The sequence below is a fragment of the Cnephaeus nilssonii genome (assembly GCF_951640355.1).
Source record: "Cnephaeus nilssonii genome assembly, chromosome: 7".
NCBI lineage: Eukaryota > Metazoa > Chordata > Mammalia > Chiroptera > Vespertilionidae > Cnephaeus > Cnephaeus nilssonii.
In genome coordinates this window covers 94,675,193-94,698,600 of record NC_137078.1, presented here as the reverse complement: position 1 = coordinate 94,698,600, position 23,408 = coordinate 94,675,193, and the positions used below count along the sequence as shown (strand labels likewise).

Sequence of the window (23,408 nt, the reverse complement as noted above, 5' to 3'; positions counted from 1 at the left end):
ATTGGTCAGGACACCCTCACAGTAACGACCGAACAGCAGGCAGCATGGGGAGACCAGGCCGGCCGGGAGGTTAGTGAGGAACAACCAAATGTCTGAACAGCAGGCTTCATGGGGTGACCAGGCCGGCAGGGAGGGCAGTGAGGGGTGACCAGGCCAGCGGGGGGGGGGGGGCAGTTGGTGGCAACCAGGCCGGCAGGGGGGGGGGAGTTGGGGATGACCAGGCTGGCAGAGGGGACAGTTGTGGGTGACCAGGCTGGCGGGGGGGGAGGGGGGGCAGTTAGGGGCAACCAGGCCGGCGGGGGTGGGCAGTTGGGGGTAACCAGGCTGGTGGGGGGGGCAGTTGGGGGTGACCAGGCCAGCAGGGGGGAGTCAGTTAGGCGCAACCAGGCTGGCAGGCAGAGGCAGTTAGGGGTGATCAGGCTGGGGGGGGGGGCAGTTAGGGGCGGGCAGGCAGGCAGGCAGGTGAGCAGTTAGGAGCCAGTGGTCCCGGATTGGAGAGGGTGCAGGCTGGGCTGAGGGGTCCCTCCCATTCCTGTGCACAAATTATGTGCACCAGGCCTCTAGTGTTCTTATAAGCTGATATCTTTTTAAAGTATGATACTTTGCAAAACACTGTGTAATATGAAGCGAGAATTCTCGTGATCCGTCCGCAGTGTGTTAAATCTTTCCATCTGTTTTGATCTTAAAATGGGCTTCAGTTCCCTTGTGTAATGTGTAGTTTCTGATTAGAACTCAAGTAATTTTTTTATGGGTTTGTAGGGAAGTGTGAGTAACGCACGGTGGTGGTTGTGTGCCAGTGCGAGTTTAGCAGGTTCCTTAGTATCTGGTCAAACGATCCTTGGGAAGAAGAGCTTCAGGATTAAGGGAGAAGCCATAGCTGTTGGGAATGGAAATGTTTGTTCAGCACAGAGAGAGGGACTTGTCACTGTATTCATTTGCAGTGATACTTATATTTCTACTCCAAAGCCTAATCATTTGTTTAAAGATAAACAGCTCTCAGTGAAGAAGCAATTAGTGTCCCCTGGGTAGTAATATTGTTCACAACTAGGTTTTATATCTAGCCAGTATTTTTATGTCACTATTTAAAATTCTTTTAATACCAAATTCAATGTGCAGACTTTTAAGTAGAAGGAATGAGTGAATGCATGTATAAATAAAACCTATTTTATTGTCGCTGTCTTTCCTTATTTTTTTAGTCATGGTACAGACCATGGTATCTCCAATTACAGATATAAAGCATATATGTATGTAATTGTCCTATACTAATTAATTATAAAAATACACAAAGAATGAAAGAGTTTTATATAGATTGCCTTACCTTTATATCACTTTTGAGACCATTAGTACAGAGTTTAAATATAAGCTGTATGTGTAAAAAATAACAAAATATAAAACTGTATAAACAATATGTCTCCGTTTTATTTTAAAAAGTCACTTACATGTTTGTAAAAGGTGGGGCCATTGATTATGCCTGGCATTTTCCCAAATTTGCACAATGAACATGTATTACATTTAAACTTAGAAATGAATATACATTGTGTTAGACAAATAAGTGTGAACTGTATTCTGTAGAGATTATTCTGCTATAAACTTCATTAAACAAATTCTAAATTAACTGTCACCTAGGTTAAAGTTTAAATGCTTTTAGGCAAAGTTGTTTGGAACCATCTCTGTCTCTGTCCATGTTGCTCTTTGTGAATGAGTTTTAAATTCAGGATCACAATTTTCCTGCATGGTGTTTTATCTGCTATCATCTGTCTTTGGTTTCTTCCTTCTAAGTGTTCCATTGACCTCAAGAAAAATGTACTCGTGATCGGTACCACAGGCTCCCAGACCACCTTCCTCCCCGAGGCAGAGTTACCCGAGTGTGCCCGGTTGGCATACGGGGCCGGGCGGGAGGAGGTGCTGCGGCCGGAGGAGATTGCAGACCGAGAATTAGCAGAAGCCCTTCAGAAGTCCGTACAGGATGCAGGTATTTGCAGTGCCGGGCTCTTGAATACGTACCTTTTTACTGGCGGGTGAGCAGGGAAGTTGAGCTTTAGAGGGTAGGGACCTTTCCAGGTCGTGATCGGTCTCATCGTCCTGTCAGATGTGTTTCTGTCCTCTTACCACCTTCTTCTGTCTCTCAGCACAACAGAAAACGTGGTGTTTCCAGGGCCAAGAAACAGCAATCCACTGCTGTGTGCAGAGTGGGAGCTGTTGGCTTAGGCACGTTTTGCTAGGCTTCCTGAAAAACCTTGTATCTTTTTCCTAAAGAAAACTGTAACAGTAAGCAGACACTTCCTTTTGCGTCCAACAGTATTTCCCTGAAAATTTCTTTGCCTTTTTGTAGGCCCATTTTCGCAGGCATTGTCTCTGCGACTAAGCAGCCCAAACCTTTTTTATCGACTAAAAGTGCTGCCACCAAAGGAACCAACAATAGAAGCACCATTGAGCGCTAGTCAGCATATAGGATTATGCTGTTAATGAGGTCACAGTAGTGAGCCAGTTAGAACAGGATGTGAGCTATTGAAATGAAGTCACCTAATATGTGTGTTTTTTCCTAAGTCTGAATTGTTGTAGCCCATTTCAACCTAAAGTCCAAGCCAAGTTTCTGGGTAAAATGGAGGGGCATGGTTTTGCTGAAACCCATGAGTAATAGACTGGGGTGCATTTTCTAGAAGCTGAAGAGAATTAACTTTTAACTTTGGGTTATTTTAAAGTCTTGAGTTGTAATTATTCATCAGTGACTAGTATCACATGTTGCATTTTTCAATATGGTGAAGTATATTGGATCTACAAGTTCAGGGACTAGCTTTCTTCTAAAGACAAAAAAGATAAGAGCTTTAAAAGGCAGATTTTGCCAGTGTCTGTTACTGGAGAACACCCAGTGGGTCAGCCTTGAACCTCCCTTGAATGGACATGTGTAGCAGATGGAGACTTCTGAGCTGGCCTTGTTCACAGTCTACTCCACTGCCTTATAGTTCAGATTTACATACAGACTACAGTTTTAAATGTGACTTAAGTATTTTGTAGGAAAGGGAGGATTTTAAGCAACCATACAGAGAAAAAAAATAAGTTTTGTTTTTATCCTCACCCAAGGAAATGTTTTTATTGATTTGAGAGAGAGTGAGAGAAATCAATGTGAAAGTGAAACATTGATCAGTTTTGTCCCCTATGCACCCCTCCTGGGGATTGAACCCGAGACCTGAGTATGTGCCCTGACCCAGAATCAACCCACACAACCTTTTGGTGTACAGGATAACACTAACCAACTAGGCCACTAGGCCACCCAGCCAGGGCAAATTCAATTTTAATCTTACCTGCAAGGCAAAATTGAATGAGGTTGACATACCTACTTAGAATGTTTCACATTTTCTTAGTAACTTGTCAGCTTAGTCATAATACTCTGTGTTAATAAACTAGAATATATTAACATTTTGTGAAACCTCTATTTTCCTCCCCATGGTTTTGGTGCTTTTATTTAAGAAACAGTAGCTGATGGTAGCAGTGCTATCTAAACTAATAACAGTTACCCTCTTTGGGTAATTACCTTTTATTAAAAAGCTTAGGAGATTAAAATAGAAACCACAGATGTTTTCAGACATAGTGAAGATGTATCCACTTTAAATGATTAAAAGGAAATGGCTCTTTACCCATGTGACCTTTTGTTGCTGATGCGTATTGGCTTGTGCTGTGTGTAATGTTTAAGTAATGAGGTAATTCTACAACATGAGGTTCTATTTGTTTGGGACTTCCCAGTATCATCAAAGTCAAAACTCTGGACATAAAAGGTGAAATTATTTTTGCTAAAAACTGCTTCTTTGGTGGCACTCATTACCAAAGTATCTATCTTTTCTACTAGTTGAAAAAATAATTCAGAATAAGAGCTGTATTTGATCTGTTTTCTACAAACTGATTAAAAGATAAAGAAGTTAAGTCAAGCTAGATAATCATGTTTGGTTTGTATTTCTTCTAAAAATAAGTCTCAACTGAGAAAGGAATTTGGAAAGTGACGTTATGTGTGTTCACTTACCCTGTACTCCATAGAGGATGTCCATGTCACGTAATTCTGTGCATGGGCCTACCTCTTTTCACCTGTCCGACGTGTTTGCCCATGAATTTTCTGTGTGTAAATTAATTCTTTCCAAGTTCTATTAAAAATCTGTTGAAGTTGACGCATTACTTTATGTATTGTGGGAGAATTCTTTTGATGTCCAAACTACAGAAACATTCCCCAGCATTGACTGCCAGTTCCTGAGGTTAAAGATGGCCAAGGAATGGAGACTGTAACCCCGCATGCTGTGTGGTTTGCATTGTTAACCCAAGTTTGCTTGTCTGTTTCCTAATTCAAACAGAGCGTCAGAAGCCATGATGCATGTAGTGTGTGTGTGCTGCAGCTGGAGTGGGCCCCAGACCAGGTATTTATAGACACTGCCTAAGCCTTCCATCAGTCGTCTGTGGTCTATATCTGCAGCAGTTTCGGAATTTAGCGTCCGTCATTCACCATTTCACCTTGTTTAATCTGGTTACAACTAGCCTGTATGTGTTTATATGTTAGCATACATACACATCTAAACATAATTTCTTATTTAAAATTTTATCAATTATTAGAACAGTCCAAGGGGGAAATCCCAGAAAAGCGATGTCCATCTGACTGACCATTGTGACTGTCAAATGAAGAATGTCAGCCTCCCAGCCCTTCGTTGGATAACTAGTCTGTTAGGGATTTTATAGACCTGAAAAACTGGCAGTTCTTTTTGCACATGACTGCACACAGCCACCTGGAGCTATAGAGCGGTAGAAATTTTCATTCTGTTGAAGAAGCGATGGAAACAGGCCAGGTGACTTGTGCAGGGTCACAGAGTCAGTTAAAGGTGGGACTGGCGTTTTATACTCCCGGCAGTAAGAGCTGAGACCCTGCTTTTGCCTCTCCCTGGCCGGACCGATTTCCCCACCCTCCCTCTCTTTCCCTGCAGTGTAAACGTGGCCGTTGTCAGCCTGAGCATATTGGCGGATGTATCAAGAGGAGGAAAATCGGTCTTTTAAACTATCAACCTCAGACTTGATAGGGATTCGCAGGCTGGTTGTAATGAGATACATGGGACTTAATTTCTTCTTTCTTTTTCTTAAAGGCTGGGTTAAAAGCAGGCATAGTGTAATTATTCTTAATATCCATTGTCCTCATCATCTTCTCCTATCTGATGGTACTGACCCAGACCTCCCCTGCACTTAGGACTTAGGCCAGTGAAACTGACTCTCTCAGCTACAGGAGGACTGTATGCTGCTTTCATAGTGAGTACAAAATACACTCAGGCCGTGTTCACCTTGACCTCACCCAGTTGTTAAAACTGTTATCAGTTGCCAGAAGACCGTTATCATTCTGCCCCAGCCCATGCTGTTGGCATGGATATTTCACTAAATGCATCTTTCCTGTTCACAGTAATTCAACATTGAATCTTTTCAGAGTCAGCCTTAGAGATTGACAAGTAAAACTAATAACTGTTTTTAGACTCTAAGGGATATGGTTTGCACTGAGATAAATGCTGTTTTCCTGTTTACCCCTAAACTATAAGTAAGACTGTTTCATAGAAGCCTGTCACTCCCTGGCATAGTGCTTCATCGTCTCGTGCTGTTAACCAGTGTTGTGTCAGAATGATCTAGAGCCATTTGAACTGGAACCGCATTGCTTCAGACTTCTTAAGTCAAGATCAAGCCCCCACGTTGGACACTATAACGTTGAGCTTGAAGCAACTGAGTTGTATCTGCCCTAATAGATTGTATTGTGAAGTCATTTTGTTGCCAGCCTTTGACTTTTGAAGATTGTGTGATAACTGCATAGAAGACAGTTTTTAACCTATCAGTGGCAAACAGAGAGTTGGAACCTATGTTTCATGACAGCATGCTTACACTGAGGTCATGTTTAACCCTGCCATCTTGTGGGACTGGTCAGAAAGCTACTGTGGGTCTATCGTCATTGCCTATTGAAAACTATCTCCCTCCACTGCCCGAACTACCTCCACCCCTACTCCCTTGCCCTTAACATACTTCAATGTTCTTACTTAGTTCTACTATGTTCCTGTGATAAAAGTAAGTGATAATCTTTTTATTTGGTAACATGATGATTGGGACTTAATCTGTTTGGTCTTTAGCTTTACTTTTGTTCTCCCAGTCAACGCTCACATAGTTTTATTGTTATTTTGGGGAAGTTTGGATAGAAATAAATAGAATGTTTACTTTTCTGTCTTCTGGAGATCCCCAAGCATTACATTCTTCTTTCTCTTTATAATTCCTGCTCTGACCCAGATGATATGCCTGGTTTAGACTTCTCATTTATAACCTCCCAAGAAAGTGTTCCAGAATCTGCGTGCTTAGCAAACATCCCAGTGATTTTAGGACAAGTGGTGGAGAACACACTGGGGAAAGTATCCAGGGTTCTGAACTCACTAAGATTAAAGGTACTGAAATGGCCTTCAGTCTTGAGCACAAACCAGCCATCATGTATGTTTATTAATGATACTTAAAATACGGAATGCAGTATGCATCTCTTATTAAGAACATTCCTACCTCTTATTTTCATGCTGTGATGTTAAATTGTCTACCACAGTGGGAATGGTTCTTGTGCAAGTTTGTGAATATAAGCAAACCCAAGTTTAAGGACCTGTCCTGTCGTGTTTATTTGTATCCTCTGGTAATTTAGTGGTCTTCATAACCTGCTGATCTCTTTTCCTCTCCCTTTTGTTCCATATAGAGAAAAGTGGTGAAGAAACTACCTCACTGGGAATGTCATCGTTACCACCTTCAGATGGATTTAACCATCCGGCCCGTCCTTCAGGACAGAGTCCTGAGATTGGTAATCCTGCGGGTCTCGCTCACTCTGTCTCTGCTTCAGTCTGCCCCATCAAGCCCAGTGACCCAGACAGCATCGCACCGAACGCTGTGAAGGCCTCGAAGGCTACCACTGAATTCCAGATACCCTCTGAAAAGAAAGAGCATCTTCCTCTACAGGATCTCTCTGGTCCTGCTTCTCCAGCAGACTGGAGTCCGGCTATGCCCTGGCAGAATTCACCCGAGGAAGCCACTGTTGCAGATAATCTGGAGCCATCTCCTGCTGAAAGAAGCACCCAGAGCCTCAACTCTCCTCTCCACCCAACACAGGAAGTGTCTGTCACAGCGACTAGGATGCAAGAACCACGGAGGTTTCTAGGGGGAAAGGGTTGGCATCCAGAAGGTCAGACTCTGAGTCAGATGAATGGCCTTCGGCAGCAAGAGGAACCAGGGAATGGACAACAGAACGTGCCACGTGACCGAGAGCATCTTTGTAACAAGGGGGACCTTGAACTTCTTGGAGAAAGGCAACAGAATCAACCAGAAAGTGTGGATATGGAAGCTGCGCTGAAAGGAGACGGGCTGCGGCAGGATGTGGACCTCCCAGGTGTACAGAACAGTCTGCCCTCAGGGTGCTCTGACTGCTCCAGTTCAGAGACACTTATGGAAGTAGATGTAGTTGAACAGCCCCCACTCGCTGTGCTTAGTTTGGCAGGCGGTCAGAATGCCAATGTCAAGAGCGTCAGTGCATCTGATCTCACCTCCGATAACCCCTTGATGGAAATGGAAACATCAAAATGCAACCCTTCGTCTGAAATCTTGAGTAGTTCCATTTCCACTCAGAATTTACAGCTCCCAGAAAGTAATGTGGAAATGTCTGGAACAAATGAAGGCTGTGGGAATTGCTCCCCCGCCGTAAGTCTCTGTGGCAGTTGTCAGCCCTCTGTGGAGTCGGCAGAGGAATCTTGCTCCTCCATCACAGCAGCCTTGAAGGAACTTCAAGGACTTCTGGTCACTAGTAGTAAACCAGCTTCAGAAATTACATCTGAAGAAAGTATCTGTCAATCAGAAACAGTAACTGAGGGCCAAACAAGTCTGGGGGTCCTTTCTGAAAGATGGATCCAGAGTGAACAGTGTTCACAGGTCTCCTTTCATCAGGCCACATCTGTTTCAGTACAGACAGAAAAATTAGTAGACACTTCAGCTGGCACTGGAATGGAAGATGTAGAAGATATTAACTTCAGGGGTCCAGCTGATGGCCTAGTAACTGACTCGGAAGGTGCCCCCCAGTCTACAGAATCAGTAAATGAGAACAGTTCTGTCATTCTAGCCTCAGCTAAAACGTCTAATCAATTACACTGCACCTTAGGTGTAGAAATTTCACCAAAACTTCTAGCAGGTGAGGAGGATGCACTCAATCAGACTTCGGAGCAAACTAAGTCCTTGTCATCGGATTTCATATTGGTTAAAGGTTTGGGTCAGGACACACACAATCCAGTGACAGATGGGCCTGAGACCAGAGAAGACGTCTGTCCTGAAGCTGCAGGGCCACTTGTTGAAGTTGAGCCACCTACCAGCTCTCCATCCTCAAGTCCCTCCATTCTTCCCCCATTGCTTTTTCCTGCTGCAGACATTGACCGGATTCTCCATGCCGGCTTCACTTTGCAGGAAGCTCTTGGGGCTTTGCAGCAAGTTGGTGGAAATGCAGACCTTGCACTTCTTATTTTGCTAGCAAAGAACATTGTAGTTCCTACGTAACCATGGAAAAGTGGGCTAGACCATACTCCATTCCCTTGGGAGAAAAAGCTATTATACACACATACACACATTCACCACATATACAGTATATGTACTAGTAGAAACCTGCAAGCAGAATGTTGAGCCAGATTTTTTTTTAAGATTTTTTTTTCAGCCAAAGTAATTTATGATCTCTTGTCTGATGAATTTGTCTATTTGTTAAAATTTGGGCCTTTTTAAATGTAATGGCATATATGTATACAAAAGCGTTTTATTCTCATTAAGATGATGTATTCTGGAATAAAATTGATGGCTTTGTGTTTAGCATACCATTTTAGAATGAGAGTGAGTCTTTGAGAAGCAGAAGCCCTGAGAAATCCCACCACCCATGCAGCTGAGAGCAGCTCAAGTTCACACTTTGGCTGTGTCTGTGCCACAGGCAAGGTATGGCTTGTTGGTTCCATTGTCAACTTACAAACTTTTGATCACATAGTTTGGGTGTTCGGAATTCTACTCAGTGCTCTATGTATTATGACTCATCAGCTATAACAGGAAAATTGAAGAATAATTGAATAATATTGCCTGGCGTGGTTTGTGGTTAGGATTTGACATTTTAAAGGGCTGAATCGGGAGGGTTTAAATCTTGAGTTACTTTGTACATCATAGGCTGCTGCATGGATTGCCACCTTGGATGGGCTATTGTAGGGGAATTGACCTTAGAGTGAAACATGGTGCTACCCAGATTAAAAAAACAAACCAACCTGGAATTCCATTTGCAAATGTCTTGGTGATGTTTCAAGAACTGTGAGTGAAAAATAGTGACCTAAACACTGGAATTTACTAGCGATTGGGTTTGCTAGCATCTCACTGATCACACTTCAGCCCTCAATGACAAATGATGGTCTCGAGTTCAGCTAATGGGCTGATTGTCAGCAGTATATTATCTTTCTAAATTCATCTTCTACTAGGAAGTTCTTCTAAAGCTCAGTTTGAGCTGTGATCTGAGTGAACTGGTGAAGTGTGAACCGTGCCGCTGGTTCATCGTGGTGCTTGGAATGTTCCGTCTGTTTGGCGAGTGTGCTTCGTGGCAATAGAAATAAATAGTAATGGCAGTTTCTGACTCAAGTGGCCTTTTACTAGATGGTTGGTAGTGTATTCCATCCCCTTCTTTTCTCAGGAGTTTCTTTTATTAAACAAGAGGTTCACATTTGTGTTTACCATGTCAAGTTAGAGTGGGGCATAGTGTCTCGATGTATTTATTGTGGCCTTTTCCTAGATGAGGACTAGCCCTTGGAATCCCTGTCCTGTGGGCCCCACTGTGCAGTAATCCTACTGGAAAGACACCTGCTCTCTTCTGTACCCAGAAGGAGTCTGAAATCTTGTTTTATTGGAAAGAATTTTGAGCATGATAATTCCCAGTTCTGGGTTACAGTTTGCAATATGTTTGAAACAGAACTTTTGAAATGGTGATTTGTGAACTTAGTGTTAAGTGATTTTGTCTAAAGTCTGACTCTCTTTAAAAGCTTATTCTTTCCATCAAAATGCAAGTCATTTAGCACAATCAAAATGGAGGCTCATATCTCAGAGGAGTTTTTGAAATTTTAATTTGTGGCTACTTCAGGCATTTCTCTTGTACCCTATTCCATCTTCTCTTGGCTGTACAGTTTGTGTGTGTGTTAGGAGACTTGAGTGACGTGATGGAACATCACCTAGATCCGGCACGATCCTCTGAAGTCAGGGTTGTGACAAGTTGTAGTTAACTGTTTTCAAGAGGGCGCGCAAAACAACAGGCGAGCCAGATTGTCTTCAAAATGTCCTTTTAGACAATCACATGCTGCAGACCCTTTTGCCCGCCTGACACCAAAGATGTAAGATGCACTAGGAAACTGCTTGTAGTGTTTCTGTCAGCCACCTCCGAGAGCTGTGACTGGAATGAAGTAGTTAGTGCTGTGTGATTGGGAATTTATTCTGAGTTTATTTATAAATCTTTAGGGCCACAGAGTGGTGGGTGGGGTGGAGGAACTTCGCAATGACAAGAAGGCCTGTGTGAAGGTGGGCCTCATGGTGTTCCGTGAGCAGGCGGCAGGCACCGCCCAGAGGCGTGGCCACTGTCTTTTCACAGTGTGGAGACTGGGGAATCGGTCCCAAAGATGGAATATGGGAGATCAATCGGAAAAGGTTTCATTGCAATAGCGTTTAAGTGTGTGTGTATTTAGATTAGGCCTGTAGATGTCCATGTATACTTGTTAGGAATACTTTGAGGGAACTTAACCCAAGTATCCTTGTCCTTTTCCATCATTTATTTTCCAATGTATAGTTGCTTTTTATTTCTAAGATCTTATTTCCTGTCCATCGTTTTTTTAGGGAAGTTAGGTGGTTGATATTGTGAGGTTTTGAGTCATTTGTGAAGTCAGAAGTTCTAGAGTGACACTAGTGAACCGTCACTGGCAGTTTTTATTCAAAGTGCAGACATTGGAGATTAACTTCTCTAAAAATCCGATGAAATCATTGTGAAACTCCTCTGGTTGCCAGCAGTAAGGGCCAGCCCGCCCAGTAATGGGCCCCTTCATCGGCGGCTCCTTCGCCATTACCAGTCGTGGACAGCGGTCTGGTTCGTGATCACCTCCAGGGCTGGTCTGTTTATTCACCAGAGAGGAGGCGATTGTTATGTATGACTTCCGCATTTCTCCTTAAGCTGGTTCCTGTGTGTAAGAATGTGTTTGGTAACCAGACACCTATATCTGCGTTACAGATTTTGCCCATTGAAGGTGATAGGAATTATTTCCACTTGTACCTGGTTAGGCCCCCAGACGGCAGCCAGTAGCCTTCATCCCAGAGTTTGGGCTTTAGCTATAAACATAAAGATTACCAATTGCTTGGCGAAGGGAACTGGTTAGATGGTGAGTGTGTGTTAAGGTTATTTTGCCTTGCAGCCTACCCCACGTGTTTCTCCTTAAAATACTTACCCAGCAAGAGGGTCGCATAAAAATGGAAAGACACATGAGGCTTCATGTCACTGGTTTCATTATAACCATTTCAAGTGGAATCTGCCTGTTCTTCCTTAGCACTTCTGTCTCTAGTAAAAGCCATAAAAATGTTGGTTTACCCGCCAGCTCTTGTGTATATATACGTGTGTGCTTGACAAATATCCTACAGTTAACTTTACATAGATTAAAAAGCAAACGGTTTTCATATCTACAGATAGAGTCTTCACTTGTGGCTTTTACCCCCCTCTGTATATAAAAAACAGCCTTGCAACTAAGTGGCCAGGAATTGCAGTGTTTTCTGATTTCTTTGTCTTACCTGTTTGACACCTGCCCTGAGGGTAAACCGGATACTTGAACTGTTAAATATTCCAAAGTTGTTATCGCTGGTAACATCGGAAGAGAAGCTGATTGGATGATGCCTTCTGCCATCCTCTAGCACAAATTCCAAAAAGCGTTTCTCCTTTGAATTTGGTGACTTAGTGTACTCTGTGGCTTTACTAGAAAAAAAGTTTCCCATTCCCATCCTGGAAGATGACTGTTCCCGTTCGTGTTAGGAGTTCCATAAAGTGAAAAGAGCTTCTCCTCTGAGAGAATTTCAAGTGCCGGTTCCTCATAACAAAATAGATTGAAACCATGTCCTTGAGAACGGGAAATGTAAAACGGGCTCAAGTTCTGTTCCTCGGTGGGCCCTCAGTAGGTGTCACTAGGAGTTCATTGCATAAACTAAAGAACTTTAGGTGAACCTTTGATGTGCTTGATCTTCTCTTGTGCCTTAGTTTCTCCAAATAGCAGAGGCATCTCATTTTGGTGGGAAATGAAAAGTATGGGGGCTCCATTGAAAGTGGCCCTCCTGAAGATAGGGGGCACACATGGGGTGGCCTTGAGGCTCACCGTTAGTGTTCATTCAGAATTGTCCTGCACAAGTCATTTGGTGGAACTAATTGAAGAGAGAAGGTATTCAGAAATCAGTTAATACTGAGGGGGTGGGGGGAGAGTACAAGTAAATGGAAGATGACCCTTGCATGCAGGGTAGAGATATGATGGAGTGTGCTGTAGCATCCTCCCCAGTCCCCCAAGCGTGGCTGCTCAGAACACTGACCGTTGGGGCCAACAGGACTTAGAGGGTTCTGCAGGGCTTGCTGTTCTAAAGCAGCTGAGTGCAATGTGTGAAAATGGGGACCTAGAGCAGGACATGTAGCCAGCAAGGGTGTGGGACCGGTGATGGGCAGGATTTATAAGAGGATTCGAGGCTTTAGCAAACCTATGGGACAGCTCCATCAAAGGACATTCTTAAACCCGTTTAAATGCCATCGCGTGATCCTGCGGCATACAGGGAGGATTTCTGGACTTTAACTGCTAGTGATTGGGGTTTACAGTGAGTTATGTATTGGTGATAGGTAACCTAAACCCTCTGGGGGCTCCAAGGTGAGAGGCTATAGCTGATACGTTTTAGGACACAATCTTATAGAATGAAATCTGCAGAGAGAATGGTTCAAGGGTGTAGAAGTTAGAAAATATTTTTGCCTAAAACTAAGCAAACTACGAAAGACCTGGAATGGAGGCGAGGAATACAAAATTAGGACAATGCTTACAGAACTATATCCCTTCAAATATGTACCATATGGTTTCATTAGCTGACTTTAGGAGGGGGCATGCTGGGATTTTTTTCCTGGGAAATACATGTCTGATGGGAAATGATGCTGTTTACCAGGAGTTTGTTTTACACACAACCTTGAATGAATGCATCTGTGGCTTAAAGAAAGGCAGACCCTTACTAGTTTCCTGCCGGAGGCAGTCAGATTGGTTTATTTCTGAATTCCTCTGGTCTGAGGTTACCTGATGCTGACCAGACTTCTTTTTCCTTCCCTGAAGGCTCCCCAGCTGAGTTAATGCCACCCATCTGTGACCTTTCCCTCTGAGTGATTATATTTCCATTCTCTATTCTTTTTATCATTCTTTTGAGATAGTTCTGGTGATAAACTCAGAGCAATTCAGCATAGAAATTGCATTTGCCTTTTTCACTGCACCTCTGATGGAACTTAATTTACTCATTTTAATTCTAAATCTCATCTTCATGGCAAGTTGGGCCAATGGCCTTTGCACTCAAGGTTTGTTTACCAGTTTTGTAGCCATATTTGGCAAATCTGAGCAAATAGAAATGGCTCTTTTCCCCTTATTTGTTCTCGCTATTGCTCATGCTTTCCTGACTTTTCTTTAAACTTTTGAGACTACTGCATCTTACAAGAACTGGGCTGATTGGCAAAATAGGCTTGCCAATAGCTCAGTCTCTCCCATAATGCTTTGGTTTTGAGAGTTGGGAAACTCTGAGAACTTAAGGGAACCAAACTCAGGAATCCCAAAGTTGGTTGCGTTGTGCCATTGGTTTAGGGGCTGGGCATAGGACCAGTCTGTAGCTGAGTGAAGTAGATGCATTTGGGTTTGAGTTTGTGTCACGTAATGAAATGTAAGTCAGCCCTAAATAATCAAAACACTTTATTTTCTTTTCTTTTTTTTTAATAGGAACTTTCTGAAGAAAAGTGATGTGTAAAACATTTGATATTTAAGACAATAAAGTTTTTATCCTAAGACTCTGGTTTGATCAATTTCTTTTCCATTGAGATGGTTAATTAATTTGAATTCCTGTCTCTTATCTCCCTGCCCCTTTAAATAACTTCTACCCAGGCTCTGTGACTTGTCATGTGCCTGAAACCCAGAAGAAATGGGCATCTCCAAGCCATTAAAGTAACTTGCAGATAACCACTGCAGGAGGGTGGCTGTTGCTGTTCATAAAGTGTGCACTGTGGCTCCACATGGGCGGTTGATGCAAAGTAATAGAAACGCGCGATGGGGGACTGTGGTTCAGGCTGGTCTCCAGAGCCGGGCTGCTTGGGTTTGAATCTCGGCTTTGCTACTTACTAGCTGTGTGACTGGGTAAGTAAGTTACCTAACCTTTCTGTGCCTCGGTTTCCTCTTCTGTAAAATAGGGACAATTGGAGGTCACAGGGATTAAACAATACATATAAAGTCCTTAGAAAATTACTGGCACATTGTAAGTGCTCACTAGGTATTAACTAGTATCCATTGCATCGCGCGAGATTTGAGGATGCTAAAGGAAATTTCCGGAAGTCGGGCAACTCCAGCAGTGATGTGTGGGAAGGGAGGGCTCAATCACTAAGGGCCCTAGGCTACCAGGGTTCTGCCCTTTTCAGCGACGTGGCTTCCAAGATTCCTTTGGACATCCGCGTGTAGCTGGCATACCAGGAAAAGAATGAGTTCAGTGAAGTTTCTATGCCAGGCCTGGAAGGGGTGTTCATCACTTCTCTACCGCGTTTCACAGGCTGGAACTTTGCCGCATGGCCATGCCACACTGCCGGGGAGGCTGTGCGTGCCCGAGAAGATGAGGAGTACAGTGTGGTGGTCAGCCAACAGTCCTCCACCTTCACCTCAAGCATGGGCCACACAGCCTTTCTCCCAAGTGGAGCGCCCCATACCCCACCCCAGCATGCCACTGACCTCCGTCTAGAATCTTCTGCGATGCCCTGTTCTCTCCTTCAGGTCTTGCTTGTGGCTTTTTAAGGTCTGACAAACAACTGGAGGTACCTTAACTGCTCCTACGCCTATACAGGTGTTGGTGCAGGGATGGACAGCTGCAGTAGAGATTCATAAAAGTGCTAAGTTATCAGCTTATACTGCATCCTTGCTCACAGCTGTTGGTGTGGGAATGGGATTAAGCAAGTATATCAATCCTTACTTGTGGCTTTTGTCCTTTAAAAACTTAGAGCTAGGGTGAGTGGGTTCCTCCTAGAAAGTTCCTAAGGCCAACATCATTTTTCCTCTTCTGCCTCAGGAATCTGAAATGCCCTGAGCCCCAAATCCTCCACCCCCAACTGCTCCTCTCACTGTCTTCCCGGGAGAAGTAAGTGGCAGCTTCATCCTTCCCGTTGCTCACTCTCAAACCTTTACTTGCACACCCTGCATCCATCTACCCTAAGTCCTGTTGGCTCCACTTCAAAGTCTATTCGAAATCTGATCCTTTCTAGAGCCCTGGTCCCAGGCACGGGCACCTCTCAGCTGGGTTATTGCAGGAGGTCTCCCTGCTCCTGCCCTTGTCTGCCTGCATTCCCTTAGAACAGCTGCCAGCATGAGCTGGGACCCTCCAGTGAGTCCCATCTCAGAGTGGAAGCCACAGTCCTTACAGTGCCCCCCAGGCCGCTATTGCCTCTGCCTTTACCTCCTGCTTCCCTCCCCCTGACCGAGCTTGACCTCACCATGACCTCACCGGCTCTCTCCACCTCAGGACCTCTGTATTTGTCCCTCGTCTGGAATGCTCTTTCCCCAGGCACCTCTCGCTTCCTTGAGGTCTTAACTCAAATATCACCTCAGTAACGTCTTCTCTGGCTACTTTTTCTAAAATTGTAGCCGCCCACTTCTCTTCCTATGTCACTTCCCTTATTCATTTTCCTCAGCAGTGACCCCACTACCCAACACACTCTGCATGTCATTTCTCTACCTAGTTTATTGTCTTCCTCCCCCATTAAAACAAGGTCTATGAGGGTAGGGATTTACATCTGTCCTTTTCACTGCTGTATATATCCCCAGTGCCTGATGCATAGTAGAGTTTCGAATGAATAAATCCATGAACACCATTACACTGCCTCAGTTTCTTAGCTCAAAGGCCCTCAGGGGTTGTTGTACCGTAAGTGGGGTGACAGCAGAACTGGGTTATTGAGGTCAGTTTGCAGGTTTTAGGGATTCTAGACCAGGATGACTGTTGAGTTTGAGTAATATAGGTTTTATTTTTATTTTTTAAAATATATTTTTTATTGATTTCAAAGAAGGGAGAGGGAGAGAGAGAAACATTAATGATGAGAGAGAATTATTGATTGGCCCACCCCCTGGTGGGGATCCAGCCCACAACCCGGGCATATGCCCTGACCAGGAATTGAACCAGTGACCTCTTGGTTCCTGGGTCAATGCTCAATTGCTGAGCCACACCCCACTGGGCTAATGTAGGTTTTAAAAGACATGACATTCTGAGGTTAGTAAGCTTGCAGGCATCTATGTGAAGTACTACTTTTTATTACGTCCAAATATAAGACTAATTTGAAATATTGACAAACTGCACTTCTCTGCCAATGATTGTACAGACTGACCGTAGTTCTTCATCCACTATCTTCCTAAAACAGAAAGGCCCAGATCAGGTACAACGAGAAGCAGCCTTCTATCAGTCCCTGGTTTTTTATGGCCTTTTAATTCTGTAGATGGCTAAAAAAATTTCTGCATCCCTTTGAGTTAAAAAATTCATCAGAAGATATTAATTCAATAAACATTGAGTCATGTGCCAGATTGCAGGAACCGAGCAAAGATGCCTATTCCCATGGACCTTACATGACAACAGTCTCTTTGAAGAATGATGACAAACAAAATGCCAAGTAATAAATTCTATGATGAAGATTGACTAGATTGGTATGATGGAAGGAACTAGAGACTACTTAATGTTGAGTAATCAATGAGAAGGTCTTCTGAGAAGCTAAACTTTAACATTTGAGTGCCAAGTGAGGATTTGGGATGTTTTATGTTAAGCTAGGCTGGGGAACAAAGAGACCTAAAATTTCCAAAATTTATAACCACAAAAATTTTGATCTTGCCTATGTGACAGTCCAAGACAAGTGTTCCTGATTGATGGGCAGCTCTCCTCCACTAGTGATTCAGGGAACCAGGCTCTTTACACCTTGTAAGTCCAACATCCTCCTTGCTTCATAAACAGCTTGGAGAAGCCCAGCCTAGAAGTGGATCACTTTATTTCTGTTCATGCTGTGCTGGGGAGAACTTGATAGTAGTCTTGCTTACTGCTAAGGAGGCTGGGAAATGTAGTCCAGCACTGCCTGACTACAATGCCATCACTGTGGAGAGAGCAGATTTGGGTGAACAGCTAGAGGCCTCTGCAAAGGCCCTCAGATGTGTACGCACTGGCATGTTTGAGAAACAAGGTTGGTGGGGACTGGCACACACCTCAGAAATTAGGACATGAGTCAGGGAGGGAGGCAGGATCAAATCAGCTATGGCCTTAGAGGCCAGAGAGAAGAATATGGAGGTCAGTCTAGACCAGTGATGGGCAACCTTTTGAGCTTGGTGTGTCAAACTTTGCCAAAAAACTGAGCATAACTCGGGTAGTGTGTCACTTTGAGGAAAAAACATTATTTTGCAAATGTTTCATCCTCAGGAGCAGCAAATGTTTCATCCTCAGCATGCGGCTGCCTCAGTGGCCGCATGTCATCAGAAATGGCTACACGTGTCAGTGCTGACACGCGTGTCATTGGTTCGCCATCACTGGTCTAGATGCTATGGCCGGAAGCTGTTGGAGGCTTTTAAGCCAGGAGGTTGGGTAATATCCCAATGTTCACCAACCCCATCTTGCTGACTGAACAGTAATGAGGAAGGGACTGATGTTCAACATCCTATCTAATAAAAGAGTAATATGCAAATTGACCATCACTCCAACACAGAGATGGCTGCCCCCATGTGGACACAAGATGGCCAGCAGAGGAGGGAAGTTGGGGGCGACCGGGCCTGCAGGGAAGGGCAGTTGAGGGGAACCCAGGCCTGCAGGGGAGAGCAGTTGCGGGGCACCAGGCCTGTAGGGGAGGGCAGTTAGGGGTGACCAGGCCTGCAGGGGAGGGCAGTTAGGTGCAAACAGGCTGGCAAGGGAGCAGTTAGGCATCAATCAGGCTGGCAGGGGAGTGGTTAGAGGGTGATCAGGCTGGCAGGCAGAAGCGGTTAGGGGCAATCAGGAAGGCAGGCAGGCAAACAGTTGGGAGCCAGCAGTCCTGGATTGTGAGAGGGATGTCCGACTGCCCGTTTAGGCCCGGGCAGTCAGACATCCCTCGAGGGGTCCCAGATTGGAGAGGGTATAGGCTCGGCTGAAGGACACCCCCCACCATGCACGAAATTCATGCACCGGGCCTCTAATTTTAAAATAAAATCACCTAAAGTCCGGCCAGCGAGGCTCAGTGGTTGAGCATCAACCTATGAACCAGGAGGTCAGGGTTTGATTCCAGGTCAGGGCATATGCTCAGGTTTCGGGCTCAATCCCCAGTGTGGGGCGTGTAGGAAGCAGCTGATCAATGATTCTCTCTCATCATTGATGTTTCTATCTCTCCCTCTCCCTTTTTCTCTCCCTTCCTCTCTGAAACCAATAAAAATATATCTTTTAAAAATAAAATCACCTAGATTAAAGCTGCCTTGTTTGGGTTTACTCAGTCCTAGAGCTGTAGATTGCACTTGCAGAACCACTGCTGTTACGTACAACCAGCCCCTCCTACCTCCCTCTCTCAGATGGGATCAGCTGTACAAGCCTGTTGGACAGGAAATACAGGGTGTCCCCCAAAAATGTATACAAACATTTGAATAAGTATAAAGGTAGTGTTTATTAAAATACATTTCAGCCCCAGCTGGTTTGGCTCAGTGGGTAGAACGTCAGCCTGCGGACTGAAGGGTCCTGGGTTTGATTCTGGTCAAGGGCACATGCCTGGGTTGCAGCTCGATCCCCGGGGGCGGGGAGGGGAGCCTGCGGGAGGCAGCCAATCAATGACTCTCTGTCATTGATGTTTCTAATCTCCCTCTCCCTTCCTTTCTGAAATCAATAAAAACAATTTTTTAAAATACATTTCATTTTCAAAATTGAGCTTACAGCTGCTACAGTGTGTATACATTTTGGGGGGACACCCTATATTTATTCCCCTCTTTGGAAACAAATATATTTGCCTTGAGTTGGGGGGAAAGAGAGGAATGAGTCCCTTAAACCATCCTGCACTTTTTTTTACAGTCCTGTCCCATGACCTTTTAAGGATGTGATAGGATGAAGGTGCCAGAATTATTTTGTTTCCTCTCTGAGGCATAACACATCTTTGGAAAGAAGAGAAAAGGAGACAGACCGGTGGGCCAGGGCTATGGTCTCTCTAGGATCTTGCCTTTCTTCCCAACCTCTTCCTTCATCTGATGGAGTTTAGCAGTAGGAGACTTAGGTGAGGACAAAATTAAATGAAGAAGGAGGAGGGGGAAGAGGAGAAGAGGAACAACAACAACAAAATCATTTTTCCTGTGTCACTCACTGATTTGGAAACTAAGACAGTGATTTGCTCGAGGCCCTCGCATGAGTCAGTCGGAGCTTTTGATTCCGACGCCTCAGAGTCTCGTGCCCTTTCCATGTGATCAGGGTTGTGCAATAAATGACTGGGCTTCAATTTTGAGTGGAAATGACTCCCAGTAACAGGATTGATAGGCGTCCTGGTTGTGGGTGTTTGTTTGTTTCTGACTTGCCTTGTTTTTGACAGGCAAGGATGGATTCCACATTTAAGTTCTCGGCATGGGACATTCATCTGCACATGAACACCCACACGGGGGCCCTCTCCTTTCCTGCAAAAGGTCTTGTGGGATTAAGACTTTCTTCTCCCACCCACTCTCATACCCATGCAAACCTTAGGGATTGATAGGCCGTGAGACCAGATGTTTCTCCTACGTGTTGTAAAAAGTTGATTGTGACCATACCCAGTGTGCGAAGATGAAAGCCATAGGGCAGAAATGCCATCACCTTCTCACACCACAGGATGCAGCCAAGCGATTAAAAACACCCACCGGTGGAAGGTGTCAAGTGCCCAAGCACCTGACCGGAAGGTGGCGCCCAGCAGAAGGTGCTGCCCGAGCGGGCTTGCTACCTAACAGTGGAATTACAAAGCTAGTTGCTTCCACTCTGGGTTAATGGCTTCTCAGGAGCTGGGGTTGCATCCAACAGGTTGGGGCCTGTAGGCACCCTAACACGGGTGGAGTAGGCAGGGAGTGCACCCAAGCTATGAGACTGGTCATTCAAGCCGGCTTCCCTCCTCCTCTTCCTCCTCCTCCCCACAAACACTCAGACACCTGGCTGTTTCTTTCCTCCTAAGTAACGTGGCCTCTGCTCTCCTCCTCTGCTCCACCTGTTCAGTAGCTGCAGCCTCCATCCCCACCTGTCATTCTGCCCCTGCCCAACTCCGCGGAGGCTATCTCTTTATTTTTCTAAACTCGGTACTAATGAGAAAATGCCCTGGGTTCAGAGATCTTACTTCTTTCCCTAAAGGGTTAGACCAAAGAGGTTACCTCCTAGAATAATACGAAGAAATGAAAAGGGATCTTTAGCTCAGAAAAGGATACAAATGGCTTCTGGGCTCCACCATTTGCTGTATGGTCTCAGGCAAATGACCCCACCGCTCCATGTCATCTGTACAGGAATGCTGTGAGGATCCATGAGGCAAACGTAAGGCATTTGGTTCAGTGTGTGGTACCAGTCAGCATCCAACACATCGTCATCGTCATCATCGTTCCCGTGAGCAGCTCTCGCCCTGACCGTGAGGTGGTGATAGAATGCAGCGAGCCCAGTTCCTCAAGTAGGTAGTTGTTCTCTTTCCTTTTCCTGACACACACTCGTCCCCTATTCAGTCACATCAAAACAAAACAAAACAACTGCCACCATCTTGGGTGTCCCCTGGAGAAATGGAGGGAAGGGGAGGGGTCTCTGGGTGTGTATGGGGTTAGGCCAGTGGTTGGCAAACTCATTAGCCAACAGAGCCAAATACCAACAGTACAACGATTGAAATTTCTTTGGAGAGCCACATTTTTTAAACTTAAACTTCTTCTAACGCCACTTCTTCAAAATAGACTCGCCCAGGCCGTGGTATTTTGTGGAAGAGCCACACTCAAGGGGCCAAAGAGCCGCATGTGGCTCGCGAGCCGCGGTTTGCCGACCGCTGGGTTAGGCCCATCCAGGACAGGGATGGGAATGTCTGAGGGTAGGAGGGTGTTTTGGAGGTGGGGAGGGGCAGCAAGGGCCCGGGGCTGTAAAAGGCCAGAGAAATCACTGGGTCTGGCCCTGCCAAGGGAACTGCAGGTGGAACTGGAAATTCAATAAATCTAGGAGCTTTTTTCATAGCAACATCAACTCATATGAAGTGAATTACGTTACGCGAATGATGTTATAAACACCCAAATGGCCCTTGGCAGAAGAGAGGTTCCCCACCCATGACTAGAATAAGCTGTAGAATCAGTGTTTCAGGTGGGTGCTAGGGTGACTAAGTGTGGGAGGCTGCAGGAGGGGTAACCTGAGCAGAGGAGAGGAAAAACTGGGGGGCTGAAGTTGAGAAATGGGGTGTCTTAAGCATAAAAGGGGGAATGATCATTTTGCAATATATACATATCTTGAATCATGCTGCATACCTGAAACTAATGTTATGTCAGCTATATCTAAATTTTTTGGAAGTGAAAAATAAGTATATATTGACATTTGAATAAAGAATAAAAAGGAAAGACTAAAGGAATGTATTTATTTGGGACCAAAGGAGTGAAGAGAACCAGGCAGGAGAGTGGTGTGTGAGGGCAGGGGAGGGGTGTGTGAGGGGCAGGGGAGGGGTGTGTGAGGGGCAGGGGAGGGGTGTGTGAGGGGCAGGGGAGGGGTGTGTGAGGGGAGGGGAGGGGTGTGTGAGGGGCAGGGGAGGGGTGTGTGAGGGGAGGGGAGGGGTGTGTGAGGGGCAGGGGAGGGGTGTGTGAGGGGCAGGGGAGGGGTGTGTGAGGGGGAGGGGAGGGGTGTGTGAGGGGCAGGGGAGGGGTGTGTGAGGGGAGGGGAGGGGTGTGTGAGGGGAGGGGAGGGGTGTGTGAGGGGCAGGGGAGCGGTGTGTGAGAGGCAGGGGAGGGGTGTGTGAGGGGAGGGGAGGGGTGTGTGAGGGGAGGGGAGGGGTGTGTGAGGGGAGGGGAGGGGTGTGTGAGGGGAGGGGAGGGGTGTGTGAGGGGTAGCAGTGCTGTGGGTTCGGGCTGAGGGAGGTGGCGCCCTCAGGTGAAGCAGTGGGAGGGGTGAGAGGAGGAGGGCGCTGGGGCTGCAGGTGGGGGAGAGGTGTTTGGAGGTGGGGGGGGCACAAGGACTGAATGGCCTGAAAGTGTGGGACTGAGCGGGAGGGTTAGAACTGAGCTCCGGAGGGCCAGGGTGGCCAGTGAGGGCCAGAGGGCTGGGGGCGGGCGGCAGGTCAAGGTGGGGGTGCTGGGGTCTCTAGGCTCCGCAGCCCTGGGGCCCAGGTCTGTGCACTGCGGGGGTTGGAGGTCCCAGCACGGCAGCCTCTCTGTGGCCCTGGCCAGCGGGTTCAGTGGTTAGAGCATCGGCCTGCGCTCGGAAGGGTTCAATTCCCCGTCAAGGGCAGGTACCCGGGTTGCGGGTGGATCCCTGCCCCAGTCCCCCTGTTGGGGGCGCCTGAGGAGGCAGCCATTGATGTGGCTTTCTCGCTGTGGGATTGATGTCTCCCTCCCGCCTCCCGCTCTTCCTAAAAATCAGAGGAAAAAATATCCCTGGGTGAGGATTAAAAAAAACAATCAACCAATGAATGCATAAATAAGTGGGACAACAAATAGATGTTTCTCTTTCTCTCTAAAATCAATTAATTAATGAATAAAAATGTTAAAAAATAAATTAGAAGAAAAGGAAGGGGAGGGTGTTGGCGGGGGGGTCTGCGGGCTGAGGGAGTCTTCAGCTGGGGGGGGGGCGCGGGGCGGATAATGTGAGGGTCTCCGGGGTCCCCAGGGTGTCTGAGCTGATGGGAGTCTCGGGGTCCCCGGGGTCAGTGGACTGAGTGGGGTGTCGGGGTGTCGGGGCCCCGGGTCTGCGCGCCGATGGGAGTCTCAGGGCCCCCGGGGTCCGTGGACTGAGTGGGGTGTCGGGGTGTCGGGGCCCCGGGTCTGCGCGCCGATGGGAGTCTCAGGGTCCCCGGGGTCAGTGGACTGAGTGGGGTGTCGGGGTGTCGGGGTGTCGGGGTGTCGGGGCCCCGGGTCTGCGCGCCGACGGGAGTCTCAGGGTCCCGGCCCCGG

General features: G+C 46.1%; 1 protein-coding gene across 4 annotated transcripts in view; it reads left to right on the top strand.

Annotated features, from left to right (window-relative positions):
• The window catches only part of DDI2 (DNA damage inducible 1 homolog 2), a 36,377-nt gene extending 27,503 nt beyond the window's left edge, over nt 1–8,874 (top strand). Inside the window, exons 8-10 of one of the 4 annotated variants that reach the window (XM_079777244.1) lie at nt 1,780–1,972; nt 4,338–4,400; nt 6,731–6,869. In XM_079777244.1, coding sequence (XP_079633370.1) covers nt 1,780–1,972; nt 4,338–4,354 — 210 coding nt within the window. In that variant the 3' untranslated portion in view covers nt 4,355–4,400; nt 6,731–6,869. The other 3 variants (XM_079777242.1, XM_079777241.1, XM_079777243.1) reach the window with 3 other exon arrangements.
• Nucleotides 8,875–23,408: the final 14,534 nt, after the last annotated feature.